General features: G+C 34.8%; 1 protein-coding gene across 1 annotated transcript in view; it reads left to right on the top strand.

Annotated features, from left to right (window-relative positions):
- Positions 1–26,591, top strand: part of LRRC40 (leucine rich repeat containing 40) — a 61,267-nt gene that overhangs the window by 4,844 nt on the left and 29,832 nt on the right. The window contains exons 2-7 of the mRNA XM_513483.8: positions 12,076–12,257; positions 13,966–14,039; positions 16,385–16,514; positions 20,092–20,215; positions 22,315–22,457; positions 25,323–25,495. Coding sequence (XP_513483.2) covers positions 12,076–12,257; positions 13,966–14,039; positions 16,385–16,514; positions 20,092–20,215; positions 22,315–22,457; positions 25,323–25,495 — 826 coding nt within the window. The remainder of the gene's footprint in view (positions 1–12,075; positions 12,258–13,965; positions 14,040–16,384; positions 16,515–20,091; positions 20,216–22,314; positions 22,458–25,322; positions 25,496–26,591) is intronic.

Below are 26,591 nucleotides of genomic sequence, written 5' to 3' on the forward strand. Positions count from 1 at the left end.
AAATAGGCTGGTGGCTTGTTGGTTGCGATTCTTAAATTTTGTGTCATATGAAGTCTAGATAAATGCGGCAGAGGTGTTTTTTGACCCAGTCAAAAGTAATTGCAGAAAGTGATTATTATTTTCTTTTCTTATAAACTTACTAACTTGTCCCTTGTACTGATTCCTTGCATATTGTATTTTTAGTATATGTTAATCTAAAAAAAGTCTTATTATCTTTTGTTTTTACCCCAAAATATTAGTACCTCAAATTATGATTTACATTCAAAATATATTTAGTTTTTTTTTTTTAGAGACAGGGTCTTCCTGTGTCACCCAGGCTGGAGTGCAGTGGCTCAGTCATGGCTCAGTGCAGCCTCAAACTCCTGGGCTCAAGCCATCTTCCCTCCTCAGCCTGTCAAGTAGCTAGAACTACAGGTGTGTGCCACCAAACCCAGCTATTTTATTTTTTGTAGAGACTGGATCTCACTGTATTGTCCAAGCTGGTCTCGAACCCCTGGCCTCAAGTGATCCTCCCACCTCAGTCTCCCAAAGTGCTTGGATTACAGGCATGAGCCACCATGCCCAGGCCAAAAGATACTTTAAAACATGGCTTCTTTCAGATTGCGCTTTCTCCCTTGCTCTCTCTCTTGCACGCTCTCTTTTTTTCTCTCTCTCTATACACATATATGAGACATTTTATGGGAAATGTATGAGATAAATATGAAACTATTTTGTATGCTATAGGGAGTTACACAGATACTTATTCAAATAGCATTTATTGTTTATCTGCTATGTTTCTTCCAGATATAGTTCTAGAGGAAATAAAGATTAATGACACTTTCAAACAATTCATAGTCTCATAAGTGTTTTAACATAAGCTTTATTATTAAGAATTGTACTTGTTAAACAAATAATAATTTAAATTTTCATGTTATACTTTAATTCTTTCTCTCTTCACATTTACATAGTCATATTTATAAAGTAGATTCATTTCTGTTCCTTCTTTTTTTTTAGAGGTAGGGTCTCATTCTGTTGACCGGGCTAGGGTACAGTGGCATGATAGTTTATTAGACCTTGAACCCCTGGGCTCCAGTGATCTCCTGCCTCAGCCTCCTGAATAGCTAGGACCACAGGCATGCACCACTGTGCCCGGCTAATGTTTAAATTTTTCGCAGAGATGGGGTCTTGCTATATTGCCCAGCTTGGTCTCAAACTCCCGGTGTCCACAATCCTCCTGCCTTGGCCTCCCGAAGTACTGGGATTATGGGTGTGAGCCACTGTACCTGACCCCATTCCTGATATTTCTACATTGGGAAAACAAAACTTAGTCTTTAATTTTTACATATATAATGAAAAACAGTTAAAATTCTGTTGATTCTTGCTCTTAGATGGTAGCCTCCTTAAATAGAAATTTTCTTAGTGGAAGCCGTACAAGGGCAGTGAGAGATTTTATTAACCTGATAGGATTGTTAACTAGACTATTAACCCAGTCCAGTACAGTGATAAAGAGGTTTACTCTACCTAAACTTATTTGGGTAGAGTAAGTCTTGAGGGTATTAACTTTTACCCATAACTGAAACCTGGTTACTCTTTGGGGTGTTTAGGTATACAGTTGACCCTTAAATAATTCAGGGGTTGTGGGGCTGACTCCCTTGTGCAGTCAAAAATCCATGTATAACTTTTGACTCCCCCAAAACTTAACTACTAATAGCTTACTGTTGACTAGAAGCCTTACTGATAACATAAACAGTCAATTAACATATATTTGTATATTATATGTATTATATACTACGTTCTTACAATGGTAAGCTAGAGAAAAGAAAATGTTATTAAGAAAATCATAAGGAAGAGAAAATATATTTACTATTCATCAAGTGGAGTGGATCATCATAAAGGTCTTCATTCTCATCTTCACATTGAGTAGGCTGAGGAGGAGGAGGAAAAGGAGGGGATGGTCTTGCTTTCTCACGGGTGGCAGAGGCAGCAGAAAATCCATATATAAGTGAACCTGTGCAATTCAAACCCATATTGTGCGAGGATAAACTGTACTTTGTTTTTGTAGGCTCTAGTTCTTTTTTGAAAAATACCATTTATTATTTTCGTATTCATAAAAGCAGGTCTGCTGTAGAAAGATTAGAATCTATAGAGAAAAGCATAAAAAGTGAAGAAGCCAACCAGAGTTAGTCACTGTTAATGTTGTGGAGGTTTTTCTTCTAATACCGTGTGTGTGTGTGTGTGTGTGTGTGTGTGTGTGAGTGACTATGTATAATTTGACTGCTATTTTTTATTTTTTTATCTAATTTAGTTTATTTATTGATTGAGACAGGATCTCACTCTGTTGCCCAGGCTGGAATGCAGTGGTGAGATCACGGCTCACTGCAGCCTTGACTTCCTTATCTCAAAAGTGATTTTCCCACCTCAGCCCCCTGAGTGTCTGAGACTACAGGGATGTGCCACCATGCCTGGCCAATTTTTATATTTTTTGTAGAGATGAGGTCTTGCTATGTTACCCAGGCTGGTCTTGAACTCCTGAGCTCAAGCGACCTGTCCAACTCACCCTCCCAAAGTGCTGGGATTACAGGCATGAACTGTTGTGCCTGGCCCTATTTTTTATTTTTAACAAATTTAGAATTGTACTGACTCCTGTTTTTCTGGCTTCTATTTGTACATTTTCCTTGTCACTTGAAAAATCTTATTATTTTTAGTGGCTGTATAATAGTCCATCTTATGACTACTATAATTAATATGTATTAATATTTAAACATTCAAATTTTGTTCGCAATTTTTAAGTAATCATTCTGAGTGTCAGTTCAATAACTTATTTAGAAAGATATTCTCAAATAGGAATAATTGTTAATAACCAACTTCAAAGAAAAATACTGTACATGTAAGTGACAGCTCTTTTTATGAGCAGCAACATGAGAATATGTTGTCAGTTTGGTTCAATATTGCAGCTCTTTTTCGTCAGACTAGATAAAATGAAGATGGAGTTGGAGGTGTTGATCATTGCTTTCCAGTTGCATGACCATGGTAGAACAGTAGTGCAAGAATGTTATTGGATGATTATCTAAAACTGAGGAAAAATAAAAGGTGCCAGAGTTTGGAACAAAAGAATACTGTAAATTCTAATGGAAACTGCACTGTTGATCTGAAAGGCAAATTAAGAGGATAATTCATTAAATAAGCCAGTTAAATTAGCTTGGAAACCAATTATTTGAAAGGGAAATATGGGTGTAAGGCTATCCTGCCTTATCTTGAAGGGAGCAGTTTGGTTAGCTTTTATTTGTGTAGTTAAGTAATGGAGTCTAGGGCACCTAATCATCAAGAAAACCTACTATTTTAGGGTAATGAGAATTTGCCCTATTCAATATGTATAGTTTGTTGGGACAGAATAAAAAGTGTGACACAGGGTCAGGTGCTGTGGCTCACACCTTTAATACCAACACTTTGGGAGGTCGAAGCAGGCGGATCACTTGAGCCTGGGAGTTCAAGACCAGTCTGGGCAACAAGGCAAAACTTCGTCTCTACTAAAAATACAAAAATTTGTATTTTTAGTAGAGATGGGGTTTCACCATGTTGGTCAGGCTGGTCTCAAACTCCTGACCTCAGGTGATCCACCTGCCTTGACCTCTCAAAGTGCTGGGATTACAGGCATGAGCCACTGCACCCAGCCACATTCTTTTATCCTTCTGTGCAAACACCATTTTAAGCATGTTTTTTATTTCTTCTCTGTCTCTTTATCCACCCATATCATATAAATGTCCTCCCCAAACTAGATAGTTCTCTGTGATCAACCCATTTGTGAGTCCTCATTTCTATAGTTAGCTATTACCAGTGGAAAAAAGAGTAAGACAGTTTGCTTAAAAAAAAAAAAAAAGCCGGGGGTTGGGGGGGGGGGGCCAGGTGTGATTGCCCATGATTATAATCCCAGCACTTTGGGAGGCCAAGATGGGAGGATCACTTGAGACCAGGAGTTTGAGACCAATCTGGGCAACATAATGAGACCCTGTCTCTACAAAAAATAAGCTGGATGTGGTGGCACATGCCTGTAGTCCTCATAGTTCTAGCTGCTTGGAAGACGGAGGTAGGAGGATCTCCTGAAGCCATGAGTTTGAGGCTGCAGTGAGTTATGATCACACCACTGTACTCCAGCCTGGGTGACAGGCTCTCAAAAAAAAAAAAAAAAGAAAATAAAAAAATAAAAAAAATAACATCTATACATCTTCCTCCCCCCGCCGCCCCCAGTATCTTTAAGGGCCATGTTGTCCATTGTGGAAGCCTGTACTCATGTTGGCTTTTTAACTTTTAAATAATCAAAATTAAATAAAATTAAAAATCAAGTTCATCAGTTACTTAAACCACATTGCAAGTGCCCAGTAGCCATATGTAGCTAGTAGCTATCCTATTGAATAGTGCCAATGTAGGGCATTTACGCCATTGTAGAAAGTTCTGTTGAGCCATGCTGCTTAAGGATATTGTATCTACCCTGTGTTATATATTATATGTGTATATTTTTCCGATAGAATTGCCTTGATGTGTTACATCACCTATATTTTAAAATTATTCTTTTTTGGGGTTAACTTTATTGAAGTATCATTTACAAAGAGTATGTTGCATCCATTTTAAGTGTACAGTTTAATGACTTTTGACAAATATATACCATCATGTAACCAGTACTACAATCAAGATATAGAACATTTCCAACATCTTGAAAAGTTTACTTGTGCCCCTTTGCTGTCAGTCCTGCTATTGGCTCCACATAACTACGGATCTGCTTTTTGTCAATGTAGATTAATTTTACTTCTTTTAAAATTGCATGTAAATGAAGTAATACATTTGCAATTTTTTTTTTTCGCTTAGGGCTTCTTTTGTTTAGAATCATGTTTTTGAGGTTCATCCATGTTGTTTACATCAGTTGTTCTTTTTTTTTTCTTTCTGGAGACAGTGTCTCCCTCTGTTGCCCAGGCTAGAGTGCAGTGGCACAGTCGTAGCTCACTGCAGCTTCAAACTTCTGGTCTCAAGTGATCCTTCTGCTTCAGTCTCCCAAGTATCTGGGACTCATGGTGTATGCCACCATGCCTGGCTAATTTTTTTGTTTTTAATAGAGACGAAGTCTTGCTCTTTTTCCCGGGTTGGTGTCAAACTTCTGGGCTCAAATGATCCTCCTGCTACGGTCTCCCAAAGTGCTGCAATTATGGGTATGAGCCACCACGCCCAGCCAGCAGTTTTTTAAATTGCTGAATAATAGTCCATTTGTGTATACAATTCAATTTATTTATCCATTAGTCTGTTGATGGACATTTGAGTGGTTTCCAGTTTTTGGCTGTTTTGAATAAAATTGCTATAAGCTTTCTTGTATAGTCCTTTTTTTTTTTTCTTAGAAAGAAACATTTTGTAGGTCTTACAAACGGAAGGTATGTCTGTGTCTTGGACAGTGGTGAGATAAGATGATGGATCTCTGTGCCTCATGTACACGTCTTTGTGTAGACATACCATTTCTGTTGAATCCATACCTGACAATGGAATTGCTGTATTGTATAGTAGTAAGTATAGGTCCTGGCATGGTGGCTCACGCCTGTACTCCCAGCACTTTGGGAGGCCGAGGCGGGTGGATCACTTGAGGCCAGGAGTTCGAGACCAGCCTGGCCAACATGGCGAAACCCCGCCTCTACTAAAAATACAAAAATTAGCCAGGCATGGTGGCACATGCCTGTAAGTCCAGCTGCTGCTCGGGAGGCTGAGGCAGAGAATCGCTTGAACCCGGGAGGCGGAGGTTGCAGTGAGCCAGGACTGCGCCGCTGCTTTCCAGCTTGGGTGAGAAAGTGAGACCCTGTCTCAAAAAAACCCAAAAAGTATTTATTTAACATTATAAGAATTCACCAAACTGTTTCCCACTAGCAACATATGAGAGATTCAGTTGCTCCACCTCATTACCAGCACTTTGTATTGTCAGTCTTTTAAATATTAACCATTCTTGTGGCTGTGTTGGCATATTTTTTTGTGGTTTTAATTTGCATGTCCTTTAAAACTAATGATGTTTAGCATCTTTTCTACTGCTACTGCCTTTTAGCCATTTGTATATCTTCTGTTAAGTGTTTGTTCCAACTTTTGTCTTTTTTTTTTTTAAATGGGTTTTTATTCTTGGGTAACAAGACTTTGTATATATTTGAGATACAACTCCGTCTCAGATATCTATATCAGTATCTGTCTAATATTTTCTCCCAGTGTAGCTTATTTTATTAATGGTAGCTTTAGAAACATGTAAGTTATAAATTTTTATGAAATCTAGTTTATCAATTGTTTTTCTTTTATGATGAACTTTTTCTGTCCCAAGACATTTTTTGCCCATCTGAAGGCTGTGAAAATTTTTTCCTTTGTTTCTTTTAGAATTTTTTAGTTTCATCATTTACATATAAGTCTGTGGTCCATTTGGAGTTAATTTTTGAGTGTGTCACAAGGTAAAGGTTGAGGTTCATTTTTATAGTTTATTTTATAGTTATTCCAGTACCATTTGTTGAAAACATGATTCTTTTTTATTAAATTATATTGGCACCTTTGTTGAAAATCAATTTTCAATATTTTATTGTATGGAATTTTTTCTGAACTCTTTTTCCATTGACCTATGTGTTTATCCTTATGCTAATACTACACTATCTTGACAAATGTAGCTTCATGGTCAGACTTGGAATCAAATACTATAAAGCCTCCTGTTTTGTTCTTTTATTTCAAAATTGTTTGACCTAATTTAGTTCTTTTGCATTTCAATACACATTTTAGAATTTGCTTGTTAATTTCTACAGAAAAGCTTTCTGGGATTTTTATTAGGGTTGTGCTGAATCTATAAGTCACTTGGGGAGAAGCGACAACTTTGTAATATGGAGTCTTCCAAGCTGTCTTATGTTACATTTCTTTATTATCCAGACCTTCAAGTTTTCACAGCAATGTTTTGTATTTTCATATACAGATCTTGTACATATTTTGTACATTTAATACTATTTCATGGTTTCGGATGTCTTGTATTGTAAATCTTTTAACATTTAAACATTTTTTTATTTGATTGCTAATACATAGAAACATAGTTGATTATTCTATATTGAGCTTGAATTTTGTGACTGTTCTAAACTCATTGATTGCATATAATTTTTTTGTAGATTCCTTAGCACTTTATACATAGATGATCATATTGTCTGTTAATTGGGACAGTTTTACTTCTAGTCCAATCTGAATGCCTTTTGTTTCTTTTATTTATTTCTTTTTCTTCTTTTTGTCTTACTGCATTGGTCAAGACCTCTATTAAAATATTAAAGTAGTGAGAATGAGCATCCTTGCCTTGTATACTCTTTTAAAGAGAAAGCACTGCGTCTTCCACCGTTAAGTGTGGTGTTAGTTTTAGGTTTTTCACAGATGCCCTTTGTAAGGTTGAAGGAGTTCCCTTTGATTCCTAGTTTTCTGAGTTTTTATTGTTGAATTTTGTCAGATGCTTTTTTTGTATCTCAACAATCACATAGTATTTCTCATTTTTCTGTTAATATGGTAGCTTTTATTGATTAATTTTCAAATGTTAAACCAGCCTTGCAGTCCTAAGATAACTCGCACTGGATCATGATATGTTATCCTTTTTATATAGAGTTGCAAAATTTGTTCAGGAATTTGGGTCTATAATCATTAGATACATTGGCCTGTAGTTTTTGTTTTATTTTCTCTTTTAATGTATTTATCTGCTTTTGGCATCAGAGTAAGACCGGCCTTATAAGATGAATTGGGAACTGTTCTTTTCTCTGTGTTTTGAAAGAGTTTATGTAGAATTAGTATTATTTTTACTCTAAATGTCTGATAGAATTCACCAGTGAAAATGTCTGCCTGGAATTTTCTTTGTGGGGAGTTTTAAGTAGCTAATTCAATTTCTTTAATAGATGCAAGGCTACTTTCTATTGTGGTTGTACTTTTTTTTTTCTATTCTAGGGATTTATCCATTTCATCCAAGTTGTTGGATTTGTTGGCATAAAGTTGTTCATAATATACCCTTATCCTTTTAACATCTGTAGGATCTATGACATTCTCACTTTGATTCCTGATTTTGATAATTTGTTTCTTTTTTTTCTTCATCTGTCTAGCTAAGGGTTTATCAATTTATTAGTCCTTTTAAATAAGTATTTTTTATTGCTTTTTCTCTGTTTGTTTCTCTCTCATTGATTTCCACCTTTTATTTCCTTGCTTCTGCTTTCTTTGGATTTAATTAATTCTTTTTTCTGGGTTCCTAAGATTGTAGCTTAGATCATTGTGGGATGGGGTTATAGATGAAGCAACACTAGACATATGCTGATAATTGTTAAAACTGGACAATGGATACATGGAGTTTTATTCCATTATACTGTTTTTTTTAAACATTTATTTTAGGTTCAAGGGTACGTGTGTAGGTTTGTTATATAGATAAACTTGTGTCAGAGGGGTTCGTTATACAGATTACTTTGTCACCCAGGTACTAAGCCTCATACCCATTAGTTATTTTTTTCCGATCCTCTCCCTCCTCCCACCTTCCACCCTCAAGAGGACCCCAGTGTCTGTTGTTCCTTTCTTTGTGTTCATGAGTTCTCATCATTTAGCTCCCACTTATAAGTGAGAACATACAGTATTTTGTTTTCTTCTGTGTTAGTTTGCTAAGGATAATAGGCTCCAGCTCCATCCATGTTCCTGAAAAAGGCATGATCTTGTTCTTTTTCATGGCTACATAGTATTCCATGATGTATATGTACCACATTTTCTTTATCCAGTCTGTCTGTCATGGGCATTTAGGTTGATTCCATGTTTTTGCAATTGTGAATAGTGCTACAATGAATATTTGCATGCATGTGTCCTTATGGTAGAATGACATATTCTTTTGGGTATGTACCCAATAATAAGATTGCTGGGTCAAATGGTAGTTCTGTTTTTACCTCTTTGAGGAATCGCCATCCTGCTTTCTAAAATGGTTGAACTGATTTACACTCCTACCAACAGTGTGTAAGGGTTCCCTTTTCAGCAAAGTTTCAGGATACAAAATCAATGTACAAAAATCACTAGCATTCCTATAAACCAACAACAGCCAAGCAGAGGGCCAAATCAGGAAGACAATCTCATTCACAGATGCCGCAAAAAGAGTAAAATACCTAGAATACAGCTAACCAGGGAGGTGAAAGATCTCTACAATGAGAATTACAAAACACTGCTCAAAGAAATCAGAGATGACACAAACAAATGGAAAAACAGTCTATGCTCATGGATAGGAAGAATCAATATCATTAAAACGGTCATACTGCCCAAAGCAACTTACAGATTCAGTGCTATTCCTACCAAACTACCAATGACATTCTTCACAGGACTAGAAAAAACTATTTTAAAATTCATATGGAACCAAAAAAGACTCCAAAGAGCCAAGGCAATTCTAAGCGAAAAGAACAAAGCTGGAGGCATCACACTACCTGATTTCATTATGCTACTCTTTAAATTTATGTATATGTTTGAAATTTTTTATAATATCCAACTCTATAGTAATTTTTTGATATTTATATGCTATTGACATTTTTATGTGGGTAGTTTCTATTTTAGATATTGGTAAACTACTTGTAGGATAGCTCCACAGAATTTCTTAATAATTAAGACTATATATGCTTTTTAGTGGTTCTTATGGGACAGTTGCAACAGTGACATGAATCTTGATGCTGTAAGCTCTGGAAGAAATTGGGATACCTCAAAAATGATTAGTGGGGAAAAGAATGAGTAGTAAGTAATTGTTTATGGAAAAGCAAATTGATACATGTTCAATAATAGTACAGTATCAACATGTATCTGCTCCTTGATGGTTCCCACAAAGACAAGTTTGTTAATAAAAATATCTGAATAATAATAATAAAACATTAATACTCAGTGTAGTTGATGGGTAACAGGTATTTTTATTATGTTGTGTATAAATTTCTTGTTATCCCCACCTTTCTCCATCCAAAAAAAGACATTTGTTATTACATTGCTTTTTAGGTATAATGGCCTTAATATACCGATGTATAGATGTTAGAAAAAAATGCATGCACAAATGTTCTATGTCTCATCTTTAGGAGTAGAATGGTGCATCTCACATAGCTTTTTCTACATACTTCCTTAGTGTTTTGTATTGTTTTATCTTGCCTTTTTTAATCTGGAGCTTTTTGTTTGTGACTCATACTATATGGCACATTAGTAGTTTTTTTTTTTCAAGAGTCACATTTATTTTTAGTAAAATATATATGTGACCACATTTCTGTTGGCTGCTTTTTTGTCAGTAAATTCACATGCCAGTTGCTTGGCTGATCTCCTTTTCTCTTTCTTACTTAACTAATTATCCATACCTACATACCAAAATAACAATGATGATGATAAATTGTATGGTGCTTTGGCTCTCAAATCAGTCAAGAATGGTAAAGTTATTTTATTTTGCTTCACTTTAAAAGTAAACCTCCATCCACCAACAGAAACACAGGTGGATTGATATTCTGTGTTGTTAATACCTAATGGAGAATCAGTGGTAGAAGAGTAGAGAAGCAGAGAATACCTAATCAGACATAAGGAGTAAGAGAGGGACCTTATAATTTATTTTAATATGAATGTAGATAGCTCAGTTTTTTTCTTTTTCTTTTTTTAAGTTTTTTTTTTTTTTTTTTTTTTTTTTTTTTTTTTTTTTTTAGAGACGGGGTCTCACTCTGTTTCCCAGGCTGGAGTTCTATGACGTGATCACAGTTACTTACTGAACTTCAAAGTCCTGTGCTCCGGCAATCCTCCTGCCTCAGGCTCCCAAGTAGTAGGACTACAGGTGTGTGCCATCACACCAGCTGATTTTTTTTTTTTTAAGAGATACGGTTTTTCTTTGATGCCTAGGCTGGTCTCAAACTCATGGCCTCAAGTGATCCTCCCACCTTAGCCTCCCAAAGTGCAGGGATTATAGCCCTGAGCCACTACAACTGGCTAGCTCATTTTTTCAGTGAGTATAAGTCTCATGCCTTTCAGGGGCTTGGCTTTGCTTCTGTAACCCCATTTTATCTGATTAATCATCCAAAACTGCACTTAAGTGTCCTGAATCTGAAACTTTGACTATACCTTTTCATTTAGTCTCTGATGGTTTTGAAATGATAGTCTGTGGCAGCAAGGTATAACCAATTTTTGCCTTGATTAATACCAGCTTGAAGTTCTACATCATCCCTAAATGTAGTTCTACTTTTAACGAGCAGTGAAGGACTCTATTTAAAATAGTTTTGCTACAACACTACAGCATTCTACCTTCTGGAGCTTCAAGTTATCCCTGCTCAATTTGTACAGTCTTATTTTCTATACAGCTGTCATCACTTGCTGCAATAGCATAACACAGTGTTGTATGGTGCCATAAGAAATAAAATTGTATGTCAGATAAAATAAAGAGTAGCTACCAAAGTCAGATATTTCTCCCAAATGTTAATAGAAAGCAAGACAATATAGCACTGCCAGGCATTGAATCACATCTGTGGTACTTGTCTAGCTTTATAACCCTGGCCAAATTATACATTTTCTTTGTGCTCTATTTTTCTCATCCATCCGATGGGAATAATAACACCTACTTTGCAGAATTGTTCCAAGGTTTAAGTGAATTAGTATGTTAGAAGTATTTATAAGTGTTAGCCATTATTACTAGTTCTTTCTGATCCTTAGTATATACTTCTGTTATAAAAGTTATTACATATACATGTTGATTTCCATGCCTTCTCTGTTAATCTGTTAGCCTGATGGTAGAATGCATTCTTTGTCGTACATATTTACCACAATGTGCTGTGCATTGTATGTGCTATTCAGTATATGTAAGCCTAGTAAATATAGTTGAATGAAGGTTAAAGTGAGAGCTAATGTGTAGAGGACATATTATTGATATATAGCCTTTTTAAATAAAATCAACTTTCACTCTAGTTATATTTATTGCTATTTAACTTATTTTTTGTTTTAGAAAATGTTTTTCAATAGATAAATGGAATGGCTATTATAAAAGCATGTCACTTAGTATCTAGTTCTGGTTTTCATCTTTTTTTTTTTTTTTTTCCCCTGGTGTGGTGCTGATGGAACTAGTGCCGCAGTGTGTCTGGAGAATAAATGTGGATATCCCTGAGGAAGCTAATCAGAATCTTTCGTTTGGTGCTACTGAAAGATGGTGGGAGCAGACAGATTTGACCAAACTAATAATATCAAACAATAAACTTCAGTCACTTACAGATGACCTACGACTCTTGCCTGCACTGACTGTTCTTGATGTAAGTTGACTGACTATAAATATGGATTATTAATTGAAGAGACTCTAAAGCTAAATTTAGGCTTTGGTAGCAGAAAACCTTTCATGTTGAGTTGGTAATGCAAGGACAGATAGTAAATTATCATTCTAGGCATAGCATAATGGTTAAAAGTGCAGGATCAGAACACCAAGTTTCTAATTCTGACTTCTGCTATTAATGGCTGTGTGACCTGGGGACAGTTACCTCTCTGTGCCTTAGTCTCCACATCTATAAACCAAGACTGATACTATTACCTATTTAAAAATTTTGTTTGTAGAATTAAATAAGTTAATGAATACAAACAGAATCAATATTCAACAAGTGGTTATTTCTGCTCATCTTTTTTTTCTTATTACTATTTTGCACAGGCAAAATAGTGGAGTGATCATGGCTCACGGCAGCCTTGAACTTATGGACTCCAGCAATTCTCCTGCCTCAGTCTCCCAAGTAGCTGGGGCTATAGGTGCATGCCACCACACCTGGCTATTTTTTTGTGTGTGTGTAGAGATGAGGGTCTCACTATGTTTCCCAGACTGGTCTTGAACTCCTGTCCTCAAACTCTCCTCCTGCCTCAGCCTCCCAAGTGCTGGGATTACAGGCATGAGCTACTGCACCTGGCCTATTGTTACAATTTTTATCATTATTATTCTAGATATTAAAGCAAGTCTATATGTATATATATTACTTGCCTTCAACCTCATTGAGTTAAATTATTGAACTTAATTTTTTTGTGTTTTTATTCAGGGATTCTTTTTAGTCCTTTGTTGCCATGTCCTGTGGTAAAGTGAAGCACAAGGAGTATATTTCATAATCTGCAGGCTTCACAATCTAGTATACTTTACTTATCAACATAAAAAGTCCTCCAATTCATGTGCTGAAAAGTAGAATCTAAATAGATCAATTTTTAGGGAACTTTTTATTTTCTTCATTTGTAAAATGAATGGATTGGCTTACTCTAAGGTTCTTTCTACCTTAAAAACTGATTCTGTGAGAACATGAGAAAAGTCCCTTTCTCTTTTCTCATATAATTTTTGTATATATTGATATAAATCATATCATCAGAGAGCTGTTTTTAGTTTCTAACCCCCTCATCTCTTCTTTGAAATTGAAACTCTACTAACGAGTTGAAATTTTTCTTAGTATAGTATTTAAAGTGGATGACTTAACACTTCATGACTTCTCTTCTCTTCTGTTTTTTGAGACAGGGCCTCACTCTGTAGCCCAGGCTGGAGTGCAGTGGCACAATGTGGGCTCACTGCAGCCTTGACCTCCTAGGCTCAAGCGATCTTCCCACCTCAGCCTCCTGAGTAGATGGGGCTACAGGTGTGCGCCACTACGCCTGACTAATAAGAATTTTTTTTTTTTTTGTAGAGACAAGGTCTCACTAATTTGCCTAGGCTAGTCTCAAACTCCTGGGTACAAGCAATTTGCCTTCTTCGGCCTCCCAAAGTGCTGGGATTACAGGTGTGAGCCACTGCACCTGGCCTTACTTCATGATTTCTGAACAGCCGTTTGGTCATCTTCAAACTGTTCTACATACAGAACAAGTATGTTGAACAGTAGTTCAACTAGTTGCCATTGAATTTGAGGAACAGGAGATTACTGACTAATAGTTTTGTACACTGGCAAAGCTTATATATTGTTAATGATAAGACTAAGAATATTGACTTTGTCTTTTAAAAACTTTTAGATACATGATAATCAGTTGACATCCCTTCCTTCTGCTATAAGAGAGCTAGAAAATCTTCAGAAACTTAATGTCAGGTAAAAATTAAGCTTATTTACTTATATTATTGCCCTTATAATGGTTTAAATCTAATATTCTTTAAATTTTCTCAACATTAAAAATATCTTTGAATTATCTCAGAAAGTAGTTAAAGCAGAATAAGAATTTTAAGTTTTTTAAAGCTTTAATTCTTAGTTTGTATGTTTTTTTCTTTGTTTTAGCATTACCCCCATCATTTCTGATTTTACAAATGCAAGGCTAGTTGATTTTTTTTAAATGCTTAAATTTTTTTTTTATAAAACAATTCTTAGTGGTTTGTTATTGTAGTAAACCTCTTTGTTGATGTCTCAACTTTTAAGTTACCTTGATATTCTAAAAATATCTAAACAATAAGGAAGAAATGTAAAACAATTCTTTCATAAATGAAATACTTCATAGTTTTTATTAGTAGTCATTTTTAAACTTCTCTAAGGACTCCTGGGATTCTACAGATATATTTTTGTAACTGTCATGGACATACTGGTACATGGGATGTTCAGTGGCAAAGATTGTAGCTAACTCTCTTTGCTCTCTGATACATACCCAGACTTTTAAGAAAGAATATCTTTGCCTTTGTTTGTTATATAGACATAGGCTATGGGAAAGGAGATTTAAAGAGGTCTTATTTTGGAGTAGAAAAAAATGGTTCAGGAACTTAAAGCATAGTTTGAAAAACTGTGGCTTATAAAATAGATACGGTTACAGATCTATGTAATGTAATATAGTCAAGTTTGTTTTCTGGAGATAAGCTAACTGGTTTGAGGGAAAATAGTCCCTCCCAGTAACACTCCTTATTTGGTGGAAAACATAAAATTACCCTTGGCCAATGAAAATATATATACATAAAAAGGTGCTAATTATTTAGAACTCCATCACAGTATCTTCCCCTTACAAGTCAAAGGCATAGACGTGGCCTGTAAAGACAAGAGTGGGGATTGTTGAGAGGAAGAGAGGAAGCAGTAAGTGTTGAGTGACATGGCTTAAGCTTTAGATTCTATACTTAAGAGTATGTAGGTGTGTTCTCAGTGAAGAAGTTTAAAAAAAGTATGAATCTTAGGATGGAGTAATTAGCTAAGAAAAGGAGATGGAGGAAATCTATAGCTAAAATTATATCTCTCCCCAGTTAGATCCCTATCAAGTGTGCAAAGATTTCAGCTAGGTAACCAATAACAGTAACCGACTTAACAATATTATTGGTTCTTGTTTTAGAAGACATCTTTTGACTTTTTTTGTCCCAACTAGTTTTATTTTACTGTAATTTAGGGTTATTGTAAGCACCTTGTATTTCCCATTTTCCCCGTTATTTGTAAAGTAACTGTATATGGCATGAAAATAGCATGGAATTCGTAAGTGAGTATTTAAGTTGTGATAAACCTGGGAACTAGTTCAGTCATCTCTTAATTATCATGGAGTGTATCATCCTCCATGATTTGGGACTTCTAAACCATTACACTGAATATCTCTACAGAAGGGCTTAACTGAAAAGACCAAGTATGAAGAAGAGTGGAATTCCATATTACATTCAACTTCACATCCTAGGTCCTCAAACAGAAATAGCTATTTTTGCCTTAAAACCAAACATATAAGATGTAACTCCATTGTGGTATATGTGTGCATATAGTTTTGTCAAAATTCTGAAAGTCAGTTATAGTATGTATTAGTCTGTTTTCATGCTGCTGATAAAGACATACCCGAGACTGGGAAGAAAAAGAGGTTTAATTGGACTTACAGTTCCACATGGCTGAGGAGGCCTCAGAATCATGGTGGGAGGCAAAAGGCACTTCTTACATGGCAGCAGCAGGAGAAAAATGAGGAAGATGCAAAATTGGAAACCCCTGATAAAACCATCAGAACTCATGAGACTTATTCACTACCACGAGAACAGTATGGGGGAAACCGCTCCCATGATTCATACTATCTCCCACCGGGTTCCTCCCACAACATGTGGGAATTATGGGAGTACAATTCAAGATGAAATTTGTGTGGGGACACAACCAAAGCGTATCACAGTATAACAAATTAAGCGTCTAGTGTGTCCTGTCACATTGCATGTCAAATCAAGAGTTGATTATAAGCATGCAATCAAAACATCACAAATTATTTATGTTTGGCTAAAAGCCTTTATTTCTTTGTTATTTTTCTTTGAAACCCCAATGTAGTTACTTTAGATTACTATTATTTTAATGAGTACATATTTTTGGATATGAATTTTGATAAGTACTTAAAGTTAGTAACTATATTTGATTTTTATGAGTCCAGTGTCATTGGTTAGCAAGAAATGTCTTTGATAAATATTTATTGTATTGCCGCTAAATTATTCATCATTTATTTTATCAACCAATAGCCATAATAAACTGAAAATACTCCCTGAAGAAATTACAAACCTAAGAAACCTGAAGTGCCTGTATCTCCAGCATAATGAATTAACCTGCATATCAGAGGGATTTGAACAACTTTCCAATTTAGAAGATTTAGTAAGTTCTGATTTTCCAATTTTTGTACAATTTGGGGCTGGTGGGATTTTTCATCAGGCTGAGAAATTAAGATAGATGATTGAAACTGTGGGAACATGGACAGCTGATTTTGTGATTAGATTATCAGAAATGTGCATTTCAATAAGATAGCTAAATTTGTCACTGTAAATTTGGTTTTCCTATATTATGAAATCAACTTTAAGTTTTAATTTAGGAAGAGTTTGGGAAAGGTGCAATGAAGATTACTTTGTTATTCAGAGGCTTTACAGCATAGCAGAATAGAGGAAAGTTGTCTTTAGCATATACCAATTCTCTTTTCTATGCCCATTTCCATTTCCTTCTTTATATTACCTGTGGCCCTTCTGCCTTCCAAATGTCCAGGTAATTCATTGAAGGTCTGTCTTCTCTACTTTTCAGAATGGCCACACTTCCTGGCAAAATTTTAATTCTATTGTTTCACTTACCTTAAATAGAGATAACTGTAAAGCAATACAAATATTATTTTAGTCATATTTTTATTATTATTTTATTTTGGGGGGGACATGGTCTTACCCTGTCACCCAGACTGGAGTGCAGTGGCGCGATCTCGCTCACTGCAACCTCCACCTCCCAGGTTCAAGCAATTCTCCTGCCTCAGCCTCCCAAGTAGCTGGGATTACAGGCATGCACCTTTACTGCCCGGCTAATTTTTGTATTTTTAGTAGAGACGGGGTTTCACCATGTTGGCCAGACTGATCTTGAACTCCTGACCTCAAATGATCCACCCTCCTCAGCCTCCCAAAGTTCTGGCATTACGGGCATGAGCCACTGCTAGCCTAGTCGTATTATTAAGAATAATAAAAACAATAGACATTTATCTTTGAGCATTACATATGGCAATGTAATATCCCCTAATACAATAAGAAAGTAAGGCTGATAAAAAGGAAATTTGGAGCTAGGTGTGGTAGTTCGTGCCTGTAATTCTGTCACTTTGGGAAGCCAAGGTGGGTGGATTTTTTGAGCCCAGGAGTTCGAGACCAGCCTGGAAAACATGGCAAAAAAACCTGTCTCTACAAAGAATACAAAAATTATCCAGGTGTGGTGGCACGTGCCTGTAAGTCTCAGCTACTCAGAAGGCTGAGGCAGGGAAGTTGCCTGAGTCAGGGAGGTTGAGGCTTTAGTGAGCCATGATTGAGCCACTGCATTCCAGCATGGGTGACAGGAGACCCTGTCTCAAAAAGAGAGAGAGAGAGAGGAAAGAAAAAGAAAGAGAGAGAAAGGAAGAAAGAAAGAGACAGAGAAAAGAAAATTTGTCAAAAGTAACACAACTAACAAGTAACAAAATTAGAATTTGAGTATAAGTCAATTTGACTCCAAAGTGTATCCATCTCTTTTTTTTTTTCCATTTTACCACCAAAGGAATAAGATTCCACTGTAGGCTATACCATCTGAAAGACTTTAGCTGTATTAAATCGAAGGTACTAATATATAATATCTACTCCACATAGTTAATTCATATTGCATTGTTATTCTTTTCCCTCTTACATGTTTTGGAAAACTCCTGTCATTTTAGCTTGCTTTTCATTAGAGGAAGAAATTACTCCTTTTCTATTTTTGCTGTGTGTACATCCTCCTTGATATTTCCCTCATTTGCTCTAGAGTTTAAAAGTCAAAATATATACTCTTCTCAACCATTCCTTCAGTGTCTTCTTGTCTTTCCATATGATCAAATGGGAAATAAGTAAAAGGCATAGGTAGATAAAATGAATGGCAAAGGAGGAAGCCATCAGATTTTCTTATAAAAATTGGTGGTAAAAGGTAGCAGTTGATTTAAAAGAGTCCATTTGGAGTTGAGAGCTGAAAGGAAAATTTAAAATAAATAAAATTTCTACTATCCACCCACATGTTCCCAGAGACTCATTTATATAATGAAAGAATGTTTCATTTCAGAATTGTGTTCTACAGACTCAGTATCAAATACATCATAAATGTGAGCAACAATATATTAAAACAGATTAAACACCTATAATTTAAACTAGTAATATTTCTTAAACTTATATAAAAACTGCTTAGCACAATGCAACTAATTATTTGTTAAAGGAATGACTTGGCATAAATATGGATTAATTTATATAGTGTATTTATGTTTTATATCTAACAATTACTAACTGCAGTAATTATTAGTAATTTTATGTAGAATTTACAAGGGGGTTTATTAGAATTATTTGGGTTTTTAAAAATGCTTTGACAATTTCTGAATTAAGTTTTTTGTTAGTAACTTTTTATTTTAGGCTTTTTATTTTAGAATAATTTTAGGTTTATAGGAAAGCAAATATAGTAAAAGAGTTCTCATATACCCTACATCCAACTTTCTTTAATGTTAATATTGATATAACCACAGGAACACTCAGATGTTCACATTGGTACAATACTAATTAAACTGCAGACGTTATTTAGATTTTCCCAGTTTTTCCACTAATGTCCTTGTTTTTGTTTCAGAGTCCAGTGCAGGATACCACATTGCATTTAGTGTTAGTAACTTTTGATATTACAAAATATTTATTTATTAGCAATCTTTTGATTCTTAGAGTTTTTAGTATTAGAGTTGTAGAATATGTTATGTTACATGTTGTAGATTATGATAATATATTGTTATAAAATAATTATAACAGTATGTTTTTAAAAAAAGATTTGATCCAGTATTTTTACCTTTTTCTATCTTCTTGGTTTCTTCAGAGTTACAAAATGTTACTGTTAGATTTAATGAATTGTTTAGTGTTAGGTTGTTTAATGTTATATTAAATGAAAATCTTATTCATTGTTGCCATTGACACTACTTAACACTTTGCTGTTATGTAGTGGAGCAATTTACACCTAATTTGAGTGTTATAAAAATTACCTGATTCATAACAACGTCTTTTAAAGGGAGTTTCAAAAAAAAGTTCTCTTAAAACTATTTAAAGAAAAAGCAAACATAATCATTTAAAGAAACATTGAGGTATAGCGATTAATTAAGCAATCTTGAGTGAATGAAGAGTAGAGGGTAGACTTCTGGTACCAGTCAGATCTGACTTTCTGAGGTCAGCAGAAGAACCAATAGAAAATTTTTTTTTTCCTCAAAAATTTGAATGGCCGTTTTTTTCAGCTTCATTTTTCCTTTTCTCAGGAATTTTTCTTTCTTGCAAAGATGTTTTTCATTTCACATGACAGTTTATTAATAATATGCCTAATTCTTCTTAGGCACTTCATAAATATTGGATGAATACATGAATTTTTGCATTGAAAATATGATGCATAATATGGCATGACTTAGTTTTAACAGAATCGGTTATGTAAAATATTTTTGAAGTTAGAATTCATTTATATCCTGTCTACTACCATTGATGAACATATAGTGGGCCTGTAGATATTGAAAATCAATCTTGAAATGAATGATGATCTGTGAAGTTTTCAGTGAATGAGGGTTACACAACTTATCACATCTTAAGTAGTCTCTTTTATGTTGTAATTCCTTCAAAAATTTGAAATCCTTTTTAGGGCATTATTTATTTATTTTTTTACTTGTTTATTCATTTATTTTGTCTTTCTCTTTTTAAAGGATCTTTCAAACAATCATCTTACAACGGTTCCTGCTAGTTTTTCTTCTCTGTCCAGTCTGGTGCGACTCAATCTTTCTAGTAATGAACTGAAGAGTTTGCCAGCAGAAATAAATAGAATGAAAAGTAAATATTTTCTGTTTTACATAATACATAAATTTGAAGTTGGTGCAACTTACATTTAGAAAGTAATTTTTAATATAGTTACAGAGAACTAAAGTAGTAGATTTTTATAGTGGTAAATGCAAACAATAGCAACTAGTCAGATTTTCTCCAGACCATTATTATGTATCAACTGTCTAAAGAAATACCATCATAAAGATACTTAGGCATATGAAAAAGAAGAAAATATGATTATTCGTTGTAGTAGGATTATATACCTAAGCTATACTGTCTTTCATTCATTCATTCAACATTCATAAAGAGGTTAGTCCCCTCTTACTGGTGAATCTACCTATGATATGTAGTTGTATTATAGCTGTAGCCTCCTCATGGTCCATAAGTAATAATGTCGAGAAATAAGTCTTGTTTTGTCTGAGGTCCCAGGTTGTCAATCTTTTTTAAAAAAACCAAAATGTCAAAATTTACTGGTTCTGTTAAAGTTTGCCATCAAACCATAATATCTGAAGTATTGTAGAACTAACATTAAGGGATTAAAAAAGTCAAGGTACCTTTTAGTACCTTTTAAATTAGTATACTTCAATATAAAATTCTTAAGAGTCTAAAATCATTAGTGATTTTTTTGTTTGTTTGTTTAAAGAAACTGTTATTACCAGGCACTGTGGCATGTGTCTGTAGTCCCAGTTACCCAGGTGGCTGAGGCAGGAGGATCGCTTGAGCCCAGGGAGTTCTGGGCTGTAGTGCGCTATGCCAGTCGGGTATCCACATAAGTTCAGCATCATCATGGTGACCTCCCATAGTGGGGGACCACCAGGTTGCCTAAGGCGGGGTGAACCAACCCAGGTCAGAAACAGAGCAGGTCAAAACTCCCATCTGATCAATAGTGGGATTGCCCCTTTGAATATCCACTACACTCAAGCCTGGGCAACATAGTGAGACCTCTTCTCTCTCGCTCAAAAAATAAAATAAAATAAATTAATAAAAAAACTGTTATTTTGTTACTATTTCTTGGTTGATGGTTAGCCTTTTTTTTTTCTGATCATTTGTAAGCCTTCTTCAATTTTAAAAACCTCCCTTTTGTTTGGCAAGTCATAGAAATGATTGCCTGCATTCAATTGCAGATAGTTTTGAGGTAAATTTCTAAAGTTGTGTTGTTTTGCTTTAGATTAATGGTTATTTGTTGTTTAAAATTGTTTTAAACATTTTAAAATAAGTTAAATCTGCCCTAAATCAAATTGACATTTTAGGGGAGTCTTTACCTGGGATACCAATAGTTAGGATTTTGCTGTATTTGTCATTTTTTTCAATAAGGATATTATAAAGAGCAGCTAAATGTAAAATATATCTAGAATGAAGACATAAGCAGCATGGACTTTTTTCATAAATTGAGTGGAAATATCTTGAGAGATAGGAACATCTCAACTTAAGTTGATAAATCAACTTAAAAATACATTTGAGTTTATAGTAATTTTTCTAATATCCAATGTTATTAATGACCAGATGCTTTCATTTCTCAGCCATGACAATGATACTTTTAAGCTGTTACACAGAGTACATTTAGTTGTACTTTAACAGAGTACCAGAACTTTATTTTTAAATGTATTACAAAAATGACCGGGACTGTTGTTAAATTGCCCAGGCTGGGGTGCAATGACGTGATCATAGCTCAGTGCAGCCTCGATCTCCCAGGCTCAAGCATTCTTCCTGCCTCAACCTCCCAAGTAGCTGGGACTACAGGCATGCACCACCATGCCCAGCTAATTTTTTTTTAATTTTTAGTAGAGACGATGTTTCACTATATGTTGCCCAGGCTGGTCTTGAACTCCAGAACTCAAGTGATCCGCCCACCTTGGGCCTCCCAAAGTGCTGGCATTACAGCACAACTGGCCTAAGTAATAATTTTTATGTTACTATTTCTCTTTAATTATAATTAAATGTAGAAAAATTTACATTTATTTAATTCAGTGGTGTTTGAATATTCTTGATTATATGGCACAGGTTCATAAGTCCTCATAGCGATTTCTTACACATTCTTTAAAGTTGTATACGATCAGAAACTAAATTTTTTTTCTCTATTTTTGTTTTTTACCAAATATATATTACAGGGTTGAAGCATTTGGATTGTAATTCAAATCTCTTGGAAACTATACCTCCTGAATTGGCTGGCATGGAATCACTAGAATTGCTTTATTTGCGGAGGAATAAATTACGTTTTCTACCAGAATTTCCTTCTTGTAGTCTATTGAAGGTACTATTTAGTTGATTATTAAATAACTATATTTTCCAAAAGTTAATTATTAAAATGCATTTTTAAAGGAGCTAATCTTGTTTTACATTGGGAGTGTGTATTAGTTATAAGTACTGTGTTTTTCCTATGTTAATACTTTTCAGAATTTTAATATGATTACTTACATTAGTGGTATTTTTAGTAATACGTTTTTTAAAAGAAATAATTTAAAAAATAGAGATTTGTCCATTTCATCTGACAAGTAGTTCATAACTGGAGAAGTAGTAGATAAAGAGGTTAAAATTGTAAGTAGGAGACCTGGAATACCAACCAGGATTATGTACTTAATTCTATAAAGTGTCACCTCTCACCTTTACCTAATCATAATCAAGTATGTTTGAAATGAATTACATTCTTTTGGCTTTAAGTGTGTAGAATTAATGCTGTCTTGTAAATTTGCCATGATTTGCCTTTTTTATATATACCTTTAAGCTCTACTGTTAAAAGAGTTTATTTTAAACAGAGCGATGATATATAAAATGAACTGAAAAAGTTTTCCTTTAATAAGAATAATTTTCCATCTGGTAATTATAGTTTCTATTAATGGCAAATCAGTATATAAAATAATCACTAATGAAAATGTTAAGTGACAAACTGATTACAGTTGATCCTTGAACAATGCAAAGGTTATAGGCATTGACCCCCATGGAGTTGAAAATCTGTGTGTAGCTTTTGACTCCCCAAAAACTTAACTAGTAGTAGTCTCCTGTTGACCAGAAGCCTTACCAATAACATAAACAATTGGTTAACATATAATTTGTATGCCATATGTATTATGTACTATGTTCTTACAATAAAGTAAGCTAGAGAAAATAATCTTATTAAGAAAATCATAAGGAAGAGAAAATGTGTTTACTATTAATTAAATGGAAGTCAGTCATCATAAAGGTCTTCATCTTCATTGTCCTCGTGTTGAGTAGGCTGAGGAGGAGGAAGAGAAGGGGTTGGTCTTGCTGTCTCAGAGATGGCAGAGGTGGAAGGAAATCCACATATAAGTGGACCTGTGCAGTTCAAACCTAAAACCCATTGTCATTCAAGGATCAACTGTGTTTATAGTACCATGCTGTATTGATACCATAAGTTTATATCATCTGCTTACAAGATGAATCATCTGTCTGAAATGGTGAGCAACTTAAATCTATGGTATATGTCAAGCAATTCAACTTTTCTTGTAATGTCATGACTTTTCTCTGCTTCTTGGGAGAACTTTCAGCATCACTAGTGGCACTTCCTATTAGTCCCATGATGTTATTTGAAATTTATGGTTTTGCACTAAACAGTATGAGAAACATATGAGAACTGCAAGAGATCATTTTTTACTGTGACATGCAATTTACTGGAGAGCTGAACTGCTCACCTGGAAATGATTAGCTTCATACAGGTTTTAAGTGGATACTCACAACACAGGCTCACCACAGTACCAACAAGAAGTGGCAACAAAATTATTATAGTAGTACAGTGTGTACTACAGTTAATTTTATGTAGTTATGATTTTTCTTTTTTTGAGGCAGAATCTTTGATTTATTTATTTTTTTTGAGGCAGAGTCTCGCTCTGTCATCCAGGCTGGAGTGCAGTGTTGCAATCTCAGCTGACTGCAACCTCCGCCTCACGAGTTCAAGTGATTCTCCTGCTTCAGCCTCCCGAGTAGCTGGGATTACAGGTGCCCACCACCACGCCCAGCTAATTTCTGTATTTTTAATATAGATGGGGTTTCGCCATGTTGGCCAGGCTGGTCTCGAACTCCTGACCTCAGGTGATCCGCCTGTCTCCACCTCCCAGAGTGCTGGGATTACAGGCGTGAGCCACTGTGCCTGGCCTAGTTTTATGTAGTTATGACTGCATCTTCACATTTGTTTACATTTCTCTGTAAGTTGTATGTAAGTTTTGATAAATTTTAACTTTTTATAATAGATTTGTATATATTTTGTGGTAGTCAGTGATAAACTAGTATCTACATATATTAAATGCATTCATGACATATGTAACTTTTTTTAATTTTTAAAATGTTTTTAGGCTACACAGTTGGTTTGCAAGTGTTTTCAAATTGTCACAAATCTCCAAATAAAATTTCAATATATTTTCTGAAAAAAATTTATATAAAAGTGGACCCTCACAGTTTAAACCCTTGTTGTTCAAGGACCAACTGCATAATATCAATAACTTTAAAAAACTGATATTACTTTGTTTTGCAAGTAGTTTTTGGATTTATATTTTTATTATTTAAATGTAACTACTAAATTATTTCTCTACTTTGGTTTTTTTTTTTTTTTTTTTTTGAGATGGATTCTTGGTCTGTCATCCAGGCTAGAGTGCAATGGTGTGATCTCTGCTCACTGCAACCTCCGCCTCCTGGGTTCAAGCGATTCTCCTGCCGCAGCCTCCTGAGTAGCTGGGACTACAGGCACGCGCCACCACGCCTGGCTAATTTTTTGTATTTTTAGTAGAGACGGGGTTTCACCATGTTGGCCAGGCTGGTCTCAAACTCCTGAACTTGTGATCTGCCTGCCTCAGCCTCCCAAAGAGCTGGGATTACAGGCGTGAGCCACTGCACCCAGCCTACTTTGGTTTTATAAACTTGATGTTTCTGCCAGATTCAACGTTTAATTATTTTTAAATTGCCAAAAAATTTTCTCATTTGCCATTCTTCTTTAGCTGAAAGATAGCCTAAATATAATTGAAAATTTAAACATCTTGATATTTATAAAGTTGCATTTTTTCTATGTGTTTTTCAATCACTTGAAATTAAGAGTACCTACAATTTTATTTTCATTATCTACTATAAAATTGAATACAGAGATGCACATAACTCATCTTTGATTTTGTAGGAATTGCACGTAGGTGAAAACCAGATTGAAATGTTAGAGGCAGAACATCTTAAACATCTGAATTCAATTCTTGTCCTAGACCTGAGGGATAACAAGTTAAAATCTGTTCCAGATGAAATTATACTACTACAGTCCTTGGAAAGGCTTGACCTAAGCAACAATGATATTAGTAGGTAAGTTTAAATATCAAATGAATAGAAATTGTGTTTGTATTTGGTTATAATTCATAATTTGAAATATTTGTTAAAAAACCAAGAGGTTCCTTTTTTCTAAATTGAATTCACTAAATATTAATTGAGCAGTAATTATGTACAGATAAAGAAAGATTAATTAGGTTTTGTCTTTAACAGCAAGCTTGATATGATAATAGAAGCAGACATATTTATGACTTACTCTAACTAGATTATCATTAGTATTAGTATTATTACTATTACTAGAGTAAAATTTAGTTCTAGTTACCCCCTAGAACTAAATTCTAAGAACGCTGGAATGTATTTACTTTAAAAGCCTTGCCATAGCACTGTTTCCCAAATATGGGTACGTTTTAGAATCCCTTGAGAAACATTAAGAAAAAAAAAATACTGATTCTGGGACACTAATGAATCAGAATCTCTGATGACGGGACCCTAGAATTTTTGTTCTTTGTTTTCTTTAAAACAGTTCCTAGAATTTGATGCTTCTGGTCTTCCAACCAGCAATTAATTGGGAACCACCATATTGTAAAATAAACTCTAGACTTTTTAGCCTGACATTCAAGGGTGCCTTACAATCAGACTTAATTTATCATTTGTCATCTTTCGCTCATACAGGTGTCTTGCTCTCTGACTACATTGAGCTATAAATATACCAACCCTTTCTTTGTTTTATTCCTTTACCCTAGAATGCTTTTTTTTTTTGCGTAATAGTATTTGATTTTTCACTTTAAGCCCAAATCCGGTTTTTGCTACTCCCTTCTCCCCCGTAAAGCCCCACCAGTGTCTATATTTCTACTCTCATAGCAACATGACTTGTTTAGCATTTGTCTTATTATATATGCTTTTTATGTCATATTCATTTGTTAATGTGTAACTTATATACAATAAAATTTACCAATCAAGCATACAACTTGATGATTTTTGGCAAAGGTATATATTTGTGTAACCGTAATCACAGCCACGTAGAACATTTCTATCTCCCTAAAAAGTTTCCTCATACCTTTTGCAGTCAATTCCCTTTCCATACCCCAACCCCTGGCAACCACTAATGTGCTATGTTACTATAGTTTTGTCC

Source organism: Pan troglodytes, chromosome 1, assembly GCF_028858775.2.
Source record: "Pan troglodytes isolate AG18354 chromosome 1, NHGRI_mPanTro3-v2.0_pri, whole genome shotgun sequence".
Lineage (NCBI taxonomy): Eukaryota > Metazoa > Chordata > Mammalia > Primates > Hominidae > Pan > Pan troglodytes.